The 14,621-nt window shown below is 45.4% G+C and overlaps 1 protein-coding gene across 1 annotated transcript in view; it reads right to left on the bottom strand.

Moving 5' to 3' along the window:
* Positions 1-14,621, bottom strand: part of CACNA1E (calcium voltage-gated channel subunit alpha1 E) — a 407,275-nt gene that overhangs the window by 82,523 nt on the left and 310,131 nt on the right. Inside the window, exon 10 of the mRNA XM_046683555.1 lies at positions 2,609-2,724. Within this exon, the coding sequence (XP_046539511.1) occupies positions 2,609-2,724 (116 nt within the window). The remainder of the gene's footprint in view (positions 1-2,608; positions 2,725-14,621) is intronic.

Below are 14,621 nucleotides of genomic sequence, written 5' to 3'. Positions count from 1 at the left end.
CAGCCCTGTTAAACAGTGCTTTAATTCTAGCACTTGTAACAAGTAAAAGGACACGCAGAAGAGGGTAAAGTCATTACCATAATTCCACCTGCATATAAAACTGAAAGTATATAATGTATTTCCCGGGGAGGGGAACATTTTGAGGCTTGGAGGTACCATGCGGGATGGCCATTATAACAAGTCATGAAGATTTAACTTTCTTCCTTAAGTGCAGCCTCTGGTGAAACACTCAGTTAAGAGGCTAAGTGTTACTGGTGAGATGCTCCTTCAGGCCGACACAGAGGGTTTTAAAGTCATTTACAGCATATTGTTTAGAGGGCACATTTGAAAATTAGGTACTTGTCAAAACACCTCCTAGTGACATGAATGACCTTAGCCAGAGAGTCGCTTTTGCTATGTATAGGGTCTGGGCTTTGGGGTGGGCAGATCTGAGGACCCCCAAGGCAGATGGAGGCGGTGTGGCACGGCTGGGTATCTCTGGGCCTGGGACGTGCTGCAGGGCTCTCCATGTGCTGAAATGGCCCCCACCCCCACTGCCTCCTGCCAAGTTGCTTTCGAACTTGAGAGTGTCTTTCCAGGGAAATGTAACCCATATGTCTCTGATTCACTCACGCTCCATTTGTAGAGGGAAGGGCCAGGAAGCACAACTTGATGTCGCAGTGCGTCTTTTTTCTTAGAAGGAGGAGAGAGCTGGCTTTGCCAACTGGAAAAAAGTAGAACCTTGGAATTCTGCATGTATTGGAAAGGCAGAGCCACACAGAGCAGCATCTTGTGCTGCCTGACCCCGAATGGGGTCACGGGAAGGGCGGGGAGGGTTCTTTGTTGGTTCTGCTGCCAGCCCGCTCACCAGGGTGGTCTGTCAGATGGCTCCTCCACTCAGGAAGCCAAGGACAGTCGGGAGCTTCAAGCTGCCTGCCCGGCCTGGCAACAAATCTGCTCAGGAAGCCTGAGTTACCATTCTGGGAAGAGGGAGGGGAGGTTCACCCCCAAGCAAGAGCCTCAGAGGAGAAAAGGCGAAACGGAAGTGCAGAGAATGCACATGGCTCATGCCTCCAGAAGCAGCAAAGAAATGCAGATGGTCCCAAACAGGGGGCAGTTTTGACCTGGCTTTGAAATGAGACTTTCAATCATACTTGCTCTCTCACCTCGATCATCAAACGTGGACTCCAGAGCTGAGAGAGAACTTTAGTGTGTTGCTGCTTAGAATAAGAGCGTCAGTGTCATTCCAAAGCTCCTATAGAAGAATAAGGCTGCAACTAAGCATCAAATCATATTCCAAATTCTTCCTGACAGATCTCACATTTGTGCTATACTTTCTACCAGGAACAGAGAAAAGATGGTGACTGTCATGTGTCTTTTTTTATTAAAAAAAAACCAAACTACTCTGCTCAGGAAGAAAATGAAGATATATAACACCAATGCAATGCAACTTTTAAAATAATAAGCAAAACAAATGCATCCTTTTTACTTTTGACAGATATAGGGTGATTGATGCCCCTTATAAGCAGGTGAGCCACAGTCAAACTCGAATCTGGTGGCTCTGTGAGTTAACGAAATCACGATAGGTTTGGACCTATCCTCGGGGCTGGGCAAGAATTATTCCTGAGGCTGATCCAGAGAGTGAGGAACTGATGACAGCTCAGGGAATAGGAAAAGCCAGTTTACCATCATCTACTACCTGGCTTCCTGCAGTGGCCTTATAATTGGTCTCCCCGCTTTCAGCCTTGTCCTCCTCAATGAAGCACCCAACGGCTCCTTGAAAATCTTAAATCAGAGCATGTCCCTCCTCTGCTCAAAACCCTCCAGCGGTTCTTGTCTCACTCACAGGAAAGCCCCATCCCTTACAATGGCCCACGAGGTTACACACGATCTGCTGCCCACTCACCCAAGGGTTGCCCTCATCCTGTCTCCTCGCTCACTCCCCCTTCTGCTCCTGGAACACTCCTGGACTGCTCCCACATTAGGGCCTTGGCACTGGAATATTCCTCCCTCAGATCTTTCTGCGGCTCACCCCTCATCTCCTTCAAGTCACCTCCCAAATAAGTCTGCCTGACTCCCCTATTTATAATTACAACTCATCCTATACCCAGAACCCTACCTTGATCTGTTTCCATTGTGCTTATCACCTTCTTACAAGTTACTTATTTATTGTTTTGTTCACCGCTGCCTTCCCCAGCTAGAGGGTAATGAGCTCCACGGGAGTAGAGCTTTGGCTCATTCCTGTATCCTGAGTGCATGAAACAGGACCTGACACAAGGTAGGCAATCAGTAAATATTTGTGGAATGAATGAATAGTTATTATTAGTAGCAGTGTAAGATGAAATCAGCCCGACCTCGGCTCCAGGGTTGGCCTGTGTTACCTTTTGCTCAGTTCACCTTGCTAAAATGCCTGCCTCTTAAAAGAAGTTTGGTAGAAGAACAGGGAGAGTTAGATCCCAGAGAAAGAAAGTGGGACCAGCAGGGGGCCCACAGAACTAGTGAGGCATCGAGAGCTTCTCTCTGCTCTGGTCCAGGCTGCCCCTTTGAATGGAAGTATTGGGAGCGAGAAGCGGGGTAGGTCCGTGACGTCCGTGCAGCCCACCAGCCTCCTCCACCCCACCGGTCTCACCTGCTTTGTCTATCCAGGCGCGGTACCCGTTCAGCTCGCGCTCAATCTGCTGCTGGCGCCGCAGTTTCATGAAAGCTCTCCGGTTCTCCACTCTCTCTCTCTCTTTGGCAAATTCCCTGTGGACAAGGAGGGTAAGATGCATCAGGTTTGGATAGTGCCGTGACTGAGAAAAAGGTGAAGCAAGTAGAAAAATGGAGAGTTTGAGCAGCCATTTCTGTCCACCCCATTTCCCTTTGCCTTTGTCCCTGGCTGCAACTCTGATCTCCCTAAGACACCGCATAGAAGCGCACTTCCTGCAGCGTCCTGCGAGAAGCCTTTCCGGCTTAGTTTCATTCTCATCAGCCCTCACGCCCTCTGCATGCTCTATTTTGGAAGGTACTTCTTTAGTCATGCCACAAACTAGGTTTCAAAAATTTCCCGAGTCACAACAAGGCCCTTAACCCTCGAGGGGCACAGCTACCTTTGGTGCTTTTAATACCAGTTATTAATGTACACTGACCAATTATTATGTACCAGCCCTGTATGAAGTTTTTCATGCCCATTAACTCATTTAATCCTCACATCCACCCGATGAAGTAAGCACTGTTAAACTCCTATTTAACAGATGGGGAAAGCAAGGCTTAGAGAAGGGAAGTAACTTGCTGGGATCTGAACTCTGACCAGAATGCTACGCTTCCTCTGGTGCCCTGTATCCTGTGGTGCTCAATAAGGGCTGCCACTGAAGACCAATGGCACTGATGCCTCGAAGGGCTGAAACGCTGTTTGAAGATAGCTGATGGAGGTCAAAACAGAAAGGAAGAGACATGAGAAGGGCACCTGGCTCCAGTGGAAAGACGAGGGAAGATTGGTGGGGTGGAGGAGAGATGAGGAGTCAGAGGGAATGCCAAGGTGAGGGTTTGGGAGAAGACAGGGTCCACTGACAGGCTCAGGGGACCAGAGTCACTCTGTGGCACAAGACGATGGAAAGACTAAAGCCTCATGGGAAAAAGAAGAGAGAAGAGGGAGGAGGGCTTCCTGGCAGAGAGGAAGATGATCAAATTCAATGGGCGAGGAAATCGGGATCAAGAAATACTCATTTGCTATTAGGCCCCTCCAGAAACTACCTCTACCAATGCCCTTCTCATCACCAAACACCCTTCCAGGCTAGAATGCCCCTTGCTAGTGCAGTGCCCCCCAGCCTTGGCTCGGGCCCTCTCCTACTGCCCTAGAAACTGTTCCATTTACTCAAGATAGTCCCCATAAAAAAAGAGCTTCAGCCTGGAGATGAGGGAGCCCAGTGCCCACTGTGGGTCCTGCCAGCTACTCCCTCATGTCCAGGGAGGAAGAAACGAGCTGGGCACTGAGAGATGTGTCCCAGCCCCACTGCAGAGGAAGGGGAGACACCTCAGCTGGCCCCTCGTGCCAAGACAGAGATGGATTCCTTGGGCACAGACACCTTATAACGGTCATAGTCAGGCTGAGGGCATGGGGATATGGCACACTGGAAGGAGAAACTCTCCTGGGCTTGGCTTCAGGTTCAGCAGATTCTACTAACTGGTGTTGTGGGGGGAGGGAGAGGGAGAGAGTGAAAATGAAGAGTGCCAGGGCCAGTGAGAGTCAGGGTAACAGAATTCAAGCCCTGGGGCATCTCTTCCCTCACCTTCTTTTCTGGATTTCATCAGTTAGAAAGTAACTAGGGGCTGGCTTGGTTCATGGCGTCACTATCTACCAAAGTTTCTTCCTTTGGCTCTTTGGCTTTCCCTACCCGTCCCGTCCAAATAGTGCCACTGTTCTGCTGATTCTATCTTCAAAAGGGCATTTGGATCCACCCTCCGTCTTCGTCCTCAATGCCTTGGTCCAGGACCTCATCTTTTCCTGTCTGGACTGTTGCAATATCATCTACCAGTCTCAACCACCTGTCTCTCTTCCCTTCCTTTTGTCCCTCTCACAACTATAAGAGATATCTTTCTAAAACACTCATTGGATCTGATCACTTCCAAACCTAAAATAATAACCACAGCTAGCAGTATTTGTGGAGGACTTCCTCATTTCCAAGCACCTTCGTACATTGTGCTCATTTAATCCTCACAACCATTCTGAGAAGAAGGTAGAACAGGCATTTTCAGCCTTAATTTAAAAGTTAAACAACTTGTTCAAGTTTAAGTGAGAAATGGAGCCAGGACTGGCCCCCAGACCTGTGTGCACAGAGAGCCCGAGCTCCTGCCCCACATATCTGGTGAGTCTAGTGGCATACGTGTATGCTGCTTTATCATTTCATATGCGTCTTTTCATATGTGTCTTGAGTTTTCAACTACAGTCTTGGAGAATCCGGGAAGGTTTACCGAAGACACAATATTTTGAGCAAGACCATGAAAAAGGAGAATTTAAGCAGTCTATGACCAGAGGAACACAATAATCGTTCAGCATCTAGGCTGAGCATTATTACCAACATCTCCATTTTCCATCTCAGAAAACTGAATCTAAGGGGAGTTAAGTGGTCCTTTGAGAGGGCAAGTGTCCAAGGACACAGCCACTAAGAGGAACCATGACCTTCAGATGTTCTAAATTCCATCTTCTCTCTACTCTATCCTCCCCTTCTCCCCAGGCTCCTCCACCCACTGCTAAATGAAGCACAAACACCTAACACGGCCTTCAAAGTCTTTCACAGTCTGATCCAAACCTTTCTTTTCAAACCTCATCTCTTGTCATTCCCATCCACCCCCTGGCTCCCTGCAGCCCACCAGGGTCATGCTCCAACCACAGCACACTTCTCACTCTTCTGGAAAATGCAGTGCGGGCTCTCAAGGCTTAGTTCACACTGTGTCTCTGCCTGGAAATCCCCTCTTAAATGCCTGAGTCTGTCAAAATCCTTCTTCAAGGCCAGGTTGAAATGTCACCTCTTCTGTTTAGCTTTCCCCTCCTCTCTCTCCCCCACGCCCTGTCTTCTGGCCTCCACTCTACCTTCCCTCTGTCTCTTTATAGCTCATCTTACAGCCAGACCTTTATTTTGGTGAGCTGTACATGTCACTGTCTCTCCCTCTATGTGAGCTTTCCATGAAAACATTCTGTTTCCTACTCAACTTTATATCTTCCTGGTCTAGACTAGGCCTAGCCTATGGTGTATGTTCAATAGATTTTTTAAGTTGTTTTTTAATTAAAAATATGCAAGCTAACTTGGTGAGCATCCTGATAGCCCTGCCCCGGTTCCCAAAGGTTAAATGAAGGAGCGCTCCATCTCTGCACTGACCCAAAGGGAGCCAGGTGAACTAGTGGGAATGCAGTAGTTGCCAGGTAACTCCTGGACATGGTCACCACTGTTTCTCTTTGTTTGGATCCCCTAAAATCTCTGTCCAGTTAGTCTATGAAGTATGCGTGTGGCAGCTCCCTCTGGTCCCCAAAACGAACACGTAGCTTGATTTCTGGTGAGAGAGGCCAATAAACCCCAGTCTAACTTCCCTGTGTATTTGGAAGTTTCCTGGCTCCAACCTCACCAGCTGGCTTCCTTGCTCTCCTCTGCCACTGCAGACCCTGTTTCCTCCCACCCTCCCACCTGGCCTCTTCACTGGGGCTCACAAGCCTAGAGCCCAGCAAATCTGGCCTGATGTTTTAAAGAAGCCTCTTGGCTAAAAGAAGTAAAGCAAAGAATGTGTACAGTGGGGACACTTCCTAAGTGCCCAGGACTTCTCCCTTTGACTAGTCTGCAGGCTCCATGGGGCCATGCAGAGCCTGCATCATATAACATTCCAACAAGGACCTAGGGAATTTAATCCAAGGCCGAGTAATACAGTAGAGTCCATAGATTATGGAAATAAAATATTAAGAACAGTTAATAGTCATATAACACATTTGTGAAAATTTTAATTTACAAATCATTTTCATATAAACTATTTCATTTATATTTGCAAAAACTCTGGGAGATTCAGAAAGATTACTTGCCCAACATCACCCAATTAGCAGGAGGCAGAACCTGAATTCAAACTAATGTCTTCTGATTCCACGTTAAGTGCTGTTTGCATAATGCCTCAGCTGTCTTCCATGCGGTCTAGAAGTCAACATTTAACATCTACAAAAGGGATTTAGTTTTAGGCCAGGCTGAGGCAAATAAAGATATAACAACAGAGTTTTGTGTTTTTTCTAAAACAATAAAAATCCATTGTTCTGTGTTGGGTTAACAAAGACCTAGAATAAAACTCACAGCATTAGTCAAGCTAGTGATATACTGCTTGATTTCTGCATCCATATCACAGTCACCACTTATGCACATGCATACTGCATTCTGGAGCAAACAGGGATAAACAGGATTCAGCTCCACTACCTGCCAAAAATAAGTAACTATTCTAACCTTAGATTCAACAAGCCCGCCAGTCTCGTGAGCATATATGTAGCCAGACCTAGGAAAAGGAAGCGTGTTCCTCCCACTGGTCCCCCTCTCTACCCTGAGTACCTGAGTACTCTCTCCTCTTCACAGAGGATCCTGAGGTTATTCAGATGATGATGCTTTTGCAAAGATAAAGCATATGACAGTTACCTCACTTAGTCATTCAGGTAAGCACTGCCAAACTTCCCATTGAAAGGTACCCCAAAGGCTGGCCCTATGAATACCTCAATTTATCCACTTCCTTGGATCAAGGAACGGGAAGTTTAAAAGGAGGAAATCTGGCTTACAGAACAGTGTGCATGCCCCCTAAGCCCTCTTGGCTTTAGCCTGTGGCTTAAGGTAAGAGGATGAGTAATCAGCTCCCTTTCATTTGCTCCATCCAGTGTTTCTACACCCACAGATGTAACAGAACTCCAGATGGGATGCATCTCGCTTTCAGAATTCCAAAGTAGGGGAACAAAAATAAATCCCCCTGTGATGTAGCATAAATACTGGGCATCTCAAAGCTAGGCAATCCAGGTAACCTCTGCTGCTAATGAACTGAATGAACTGGGCAGTAACCTCTCTGTCTCAGTTTCCTCATCAGTCAGTGTTGGCATTAGGACACAGAAACCCTCTGCTCATAGCCAGAGGCAGGAATAAATCTGGTTTACTCTAGGAGTCCTGACTGAATTCTTGTAAGAGACTGTAAAATGATAAAAATCCAACGAAACGGCAACCTATGGAGTGAAAAGGCAACCTATGGAAAGGGAGAAAATATTTTGCAAATCATACACCTGATGAGAGGTTAATATCCAAAATACATAAAGAACTCGTAAAACTCAACAGTAAAAAACACCAAGCAATTCAATTAAAAAATGGGCAGAAGAACTGAACAGACGTTTTTCCAAAGAAGACATACAAATGGTCAACAGTTACATGAAAAGGTGCTCAATTTCACTAATCATCAGGGAAATGCAAAATCAAAGTACAATGAGATATTACTTCACACCTGTTAGAATGGCTTTCATCAAAAAGACAAGTGATAACAAGTGTTGGTGAGGATGTGGAGAAAACAGAAGCCTTTTGCACTGTTGGTGGGAATGCAAATTGGTGCAGCCACTAAGGAAAACAGTATGGAGGTTCTTCAAAAAATTAAAAATAGAACTACTATAAGATCGAGGAATTCCACTTCTGCGTATACATCTGAAGGAAGCAAAATCACAACCTCAAAGAGATTCTGTACCCCGTGTTCACTGCACCATTATTTACAATAGCCAAGACTTGAAAACAACCTAAGTGTCCATCAACAGATGAATGGATACAGATATATATACACAATGGAGTATTATTCAGCCATAAAAAAGAAGGAAATCCTGCTGTTTGGGACAATATGGATGGACCTTAAGGGCATTATGCTAAGTAAAATAAGTCAGACAGAGAAAGAAAATACTGTATGATCTTACTTATTTCTGGAATCTAAAAAAACTGAACTCATAGAAACAGAGAACAGATTGATGGTTACCGGAGGTGGGGGATGGGGGATTGAGGAAATGGGTGAAGATACAAATTTCCAGTTATAAGATAAGTAAGTTCTGGGGTTAAAACATGGTGATTATAGTTAACGATACTGTATTTCTATATTTGAAAGTTACTAAGAGAGTAGATCTTAAAAGTTCTCAGCACAAGACAGAAAATTTGTAACCATGTGAGGTGATGGATGTTAACTAAACCTACTGTGCTAATCATGCACAATATATACATATATCAAATCATTATGTTGTATACCTTAAACTAATACAACGCTGTATGTCGATCATATCTCAATAAAACTGGGGGTAAAAACCAAATTGTGTTTCATTGTAGATATACTTCTTACCCAATTCTGTTATCCATAATTTTTCACTGCTTTTTTTTTTCCTGGGAGGATAACCTGCGGTTGCTCTCCTGACACAGCTCTCACACAGATGTAAGGAAGGTGAGCTGGAGTTGAGCACGGATGAGTCTATATTCTAGTTGTCACGTGTGTACGCAAGGTTTGGGTTTCTAAATTTCAGTGATGGAAACTAAGAAGGCGGCTGATCTCCTTGTACTGCATAGTTTACTACAATTTTCTTCTTTCATCCAGTTAGTGAATTTACATTTGTGACTACTTTTGTTTTCCAGATTACAGGAGAGGCATAATTTGTAAAAATCAACTATTCATACATAGCCAATTCTATATTGTTCACAAGTAGATGGAATTGAAGAATTATGTAGATAATCTCAGACAAGACATAAACACCCAAAATATTTATCAGGTATGCCTGGGAGGGGTATGTCACAGTTGTCTTTCAAATCATATTTATGTTAATATTAAAACTGATTTATATTTTATGAACTTATGGACCTGTAAGGAAGCCATCGACACACATAATTCACAAAGTGGCTAATCTGTACATTAATAAATTACAGTGACTGGTTTTAGCCCATGGGGTGATGGGAGGAGCTTTGGTCATTAACATTAACATTGCCAGAATTTATCATGAGCTGACTACTCCTGGGAATTAGAAGTGAAGTTCACTGAAGCCTTGCTCCAGCCTGAAATTCCTGCCCACGTTGCGTCATCTCAGAGTCACAGGGCACCTGGACAGGTATCCCTACATTTCTCTAGTGAGGAAGATATTCTGGAAGGTTTGCTGTGACAGGAAATGCTCTGTTGGAGGACTTTTTGGCTCCTGTTTTGGCCTCCAGCTCCAGACCCCTCCTCCTGATTCTGTACATACAGGGAGCTCTGTTTACTGATCCAAGGCTCTCACTGCTGTCATGGCAACCAAAAGGCAGACAAAGCCCGCCAGGATGGGCTGGCCTGTGTGACTCAAAGATCTGTTTACCCACACTCCTGTACACACTTGTACACTTCATCACACACACACACTGGCACAGATACACACATGCTCACATTGGCACACAGCAGCATATGTAGACAGACTTTGCCAAGAACACAAACGGCCACATGGTCAGATTCCTATTAATCTTCAGAGCCCATATTTCCAAAGTGCTTCACAGTCCCCAAGGGAACCTTGACAGTGTTCCTGTAAGACGTTTGCTTCAGGAGGGAGCAATTTGGGTTAGACATCAAGAAAAACCTCTCTGACCCTAAATGTTCGGAAACTAACAGAGAAATTGGGGGAAGTCAGATAGGCAATTGTGTGCTGGCAGTGGTTTAATTTCAGACTCATTGGAAAACAGGCCGGGGGATGGGGCATAAAACAGCTTTTCAGTGTTCTTATGAGCATAGGGAAGCTTTGCTCCCATTTTTCAAAGGAGCAAACACAGCCCAGAGAAGGTAAACACCTTACTGAAGGTCACATAGTTCCAGAAAGGATTTAAGGTGACTTAGGTTGTCAATAAATAAAGGCCAAAACAGCACCCAGTCCTCTAAATGCCATCCAGTGTTGACTCTAATAAGCAGGATGGATGGGCATCCAAGAGGGTGAGGGACGTATTAACTCAGGCACCGCATCGTATTGTCTCACTCCTTAGAGATCAGGGGCTTTGGGAGGGCTCCTCTGACGAGCAGAAGTCCTTCCCTAAAGCAAATAAATGGCCTTACACAGAGCACCGTATCCCACCCCCACTCCTCCACCCTCACCCACAGCAATGAAAGAAAGGCCATGGGTCTCACAGGCCAGAATGTCAGGCAGGGAGGACCTGACAAATGGCCTCTCCAAGCCTGGCCTTTTATATGCAAGAAAACCAAGGCACAGAGAGGTCAGACAGCTTGCTGGCCCAAGGCCTACAGTCCATGGTGGCTGACCAGGAGCATCCCTTCCCTCTCCAGGTTCCAAAGCCAATGCCATTCCACATCTTCAAGACATTTCAGTCCCAAGAACTCAGAGGCAGATTATTTCACCACCTCAGGGAATGCATGATCTTTTTTTTCTCTCGCTCTTCTTGTCATTGAGATCTTGTTTACTTATTTGTTTGAGTAGACGCAAGGTAAAGCCTGGCAATTCACATAATAAATGATGTGGGATAATGAAGGAGCTGGAGTATGTTTCCTGTTTCCCTTTTCAACTTTGAAGTTGGTGGAAATCAGACTGTTAAAGCACAATGATTAAAAGCTCTGGACCTAGACCAAACTGGGTTTGAATCCTGGCTCCATCAGGGTATGATCTGGGGCAAGTTCTTAACCTCCAAGTCTCAGGTTCCTCATTTGTAAAATAGGAATAAACGCCACACCTGTCCCAAAATTGTGTAAGGATTAAATTAAGTAATAGATGGAAAGTGAAAAGTATAGTATCCAGCAGAGAGTGGACGTTCCAAGTACCAATTTTAAGTGTTACTGACACCCCTGAGAATGTATCAAACACACATAACCTCTTATCAAGGCCTTCATCTATAGATATATATTCATTCTGCTTCTAAATGTAATTTATTGACTGCCTGCTACGTGGTGGGCATTGTTGTAGAAAATGGGGATACAGCAGCAAACATAAAAGCAAAAATCCTTGCCCCCAGGGAGCTTACATTCTAGAGGAAGAGACAGACAATAACCAAGATAAATTAGGGCAATGTAAAGTATGTTATATACTGACAAGTGCTAAGGGAAAAATAACGCCTAGAAGAGGAATAGCAAGTATGAGGAAGGGGTCTGGAATTCGGGGTAGAGTGGTCAGGGAAGGCCTCACTGAGAAGACTTGAGAAATGACAGGATAGATGTGAGGGAATGAGCCAAGGAGATATCTGAAGGAGAGCATTCCAGGGGGGGCAACAGCCAAGGCAGAGCTGTGGGGCAGGAACATGCTGTAGGAGCTTTTGAAGAGCAGAAAGGGGTCAACATGGATGGAGTGGACTGAACGAATGGAAAACAAATGAAGTGAGGTCAGCGGGGGTAACAGGTCGCACAGAGGTGGAGGGCTAGACCAAGCACGGCTTTGAGGCCCTATAACAATTTGACTTTTACTTGATGTGATATGGAAACCATTGGAGGAGTTGCAGTAGAGGAGCCAAAAATGTGATTTGAGTTTTCAAAGAATGTCTCTGGTTGCCCTGTTGAGAACAGGCTGAGGAAGGCTAAAGGTAGAAACAAGGAGACCTTCTAGGTTATTTCCAGATCATAGCTGCCCTGGCCAGAGTGGTGGGAGTGGGGATACTGAGAAATATCAGGGTTCTGCGTATATTGTGAAGGGGAGAGCTAAGAGGACTTGCTGACACCTTGAATGTGGAGCATAAGAGAGATGGGAGTCAAAGATGACCCCAAGGTTTTTTAGCTTAAGCAACTAGAAGGATGGAGTTCAATTAACAGATGGAAAAATACTGGAAAGAGTGGTGTCTGGGGGAAGATGAGGAGTTTAGCTGCATATGTAAGTCAGCTAGACATCCTGACACATTTATATTAAAGATCACTAAGCCCAACAGCACCAGTTCTCTGTTATCCACATAAGATGTGCCAGCTGCTTCAAGGATTATCTGCTGTGAATGAAACAGAGTCATCCTATACTGTCTCTCCAATACCCTTCCTTCTTCTCCCCTGCTGGCATGTGCTAGAAAGATGTTAACTAATTTTTGAGCAAAATATAATCAAGAAGTTGCTGTTGCTATTGCTGCAAATAAAATTCAAAATGAAACAAAACAACCCCCTCCCCCAAATATTCTTGAATTCTGCACCATTTCAAACACTTGCTCATTTCCTTCCATCAGCAGGGATGACCAAGGGACAGTGTGCACCATGAACACTGAAAAGTTACGAGTTCTCACATGCTTGTCCTTACAACCTTTTAAGAAGGGAACTAGGGGACCACGCTTTCACTCTTATCAGAAAAATAAAGGCATAAAGAATCAACGTGACTAGTGAAAGACAAGGAGTTACAAAGCGGAATTCAGATCTCTCGATTCCGTTGAATTATCTACCAGTCTGTGCCACCTCGTTTTAGCACACAGACACTATCAAGGCACGAACTCAGGGGCACACATGTCGTGTTCTCTCTCCTATGCATATATAATAGTGTATGTTTCAGTCACAATATTTCAGTGGGTTCAAAGCCCTATAGTGCAGGAAGAATGAGCCCTGGGGAGGTAAGAGCATTTCATATTCTTCTCTCTCCCCCACTTCCACCCCCCCCCCCCCCACAGCATTCTAATTACAGTATGAAAGAAGCATCTTGACAGAGAACAAATGGCTGTGTTCTTTTAAAAGACACTTTTCTTCGCACTCCTCTGAGAAGCTGCAGGGGTAGGTGCCCCCCCCCCCCCCCCCCCCCCCCCCCCCCCCCCCCGCAAAAAGGTTCCGAGGCGCCTGAGGAGTGGGTGTGTCAGTGTTCAAGGGAGTGACAGAGTTTATTACCAAGTTGGGTCATTATACACTTAACATGGTGTGAGCATTTTTTTTTCCTCTGTAAAAAACTTTGAATTTCCCAGAATCCTTTGTTTGATATCTCCAGATAGTTTAAACATTAAAGATTCCTCTCAGGAAGGTAAAAACCTTCCTGGTTCAGCATCAAAAGATTCTTCCCTGTCAAAACAAGCCCTTTCTTCTGCTTTGGAATGGACGTGTGCAACCAAACAGAAGGCCCAGAGCTGACGGAACAGGAATGGTGGAGAGTGAGGAGCGGAGCAGAAATTTGAAGGAAAAACGGGCCAGAGAGAACCTGATGAGGAGAGAGGCCTGAAGGGAGGGGAAGAAAGTTTGGAGACTTGGTCAAGGTTAAGGCACCAAACACGAGCTCACCACATAGAACGGCTTTCCCCTCTCTGCCCTTCAAAACGTCTCCATGATGGTATACACAGGCATTTTCATTCATACATCCACTCATTCATATCTTCAGGGTATATCAGAAAGCCCCTCAAACTTAGTTCCATTTTTCAGACAGAACCTCAAGGCTCAGAACAGCAACCTGACTTGCCCAAATCACACAGTCTGTACCAGAAGCAGCTGTACCTCAACTATTTTCGCTCCTTGTACTGTCCACTCCCTTGTTGGCGACCCTTTCATGCTATAATAAACTCGGTGAGGGCGGGAGCTGTGATGAATTGTTCTTGTTCAGTGTTACACCCATACTCCCAGCACCGACTGGCTGCTCAAGAAATGTATGCCAAGTGAATGAACTGCACCACACGCTAGAGGCAACCACTGGCAAAGGGAGTTTGGGATGGATTTTGAAACAAGAGGAGAGAATGGATCCAGTGGAGTGAGGCATGTGCCCTGTGTCTCAGTCCTGAAGAGGTGTGGATCCTGGACGTGTAGAGTCAACAGGGGTAGGGGGGCGCCCAAGGATCTCTGACTCCAGCTTATTCTTCCAGGAGAGGCTTCTGCTCTTAGGCTTCCCTGGTTTGCTTCTCCATAATCTCCCTTGTTTCTTCTGTAAACATTGGAGTGGCCCAGGGCCCAGGCCTAGGTCCTTGCCTCTAGCCATTCTCCCTCTAGGTGATCTCATACAGGCCCATGGTGTCAACATCATCTCTATGCTAAAGACTAACAAATGTATATCTCCAACCCCAATTCACCAGTGAGCTCCAAACCCATTCATGCAACTGTCTACCTGATATCAGCCACTTGGATGTCAAACAGGCATCTCAAACTTAACATGGCCAAAATAGATTTTTTTTATTTCTCCTCCAAACTGCTCCTCCTCTGGTCTCTCCCACCTCAGAAAATAATACCATTCAAGCTAGGAGTCATTTTCAATTCTTCCC

The sequence above is a fragment of the Equus quagga genome, chromosome 13 (assembly GCF_021613505.1).
Source record: "Equus quagga isolate Etosha38 chromosome 13, UCLA_HA_Equagga_1.0, whole genome shotgun sequence".
In the NCBI taxonomy this organism is placed as follows: domain Eukaryota; kingdom Metazoa; phylum Chordata; class Mammalia; order Perissodactyla; family Equidae; genus Equus; species Equus quagga.
This window is presented reverse-complemented; position numbering and strand designations above follow the sequence as displayed.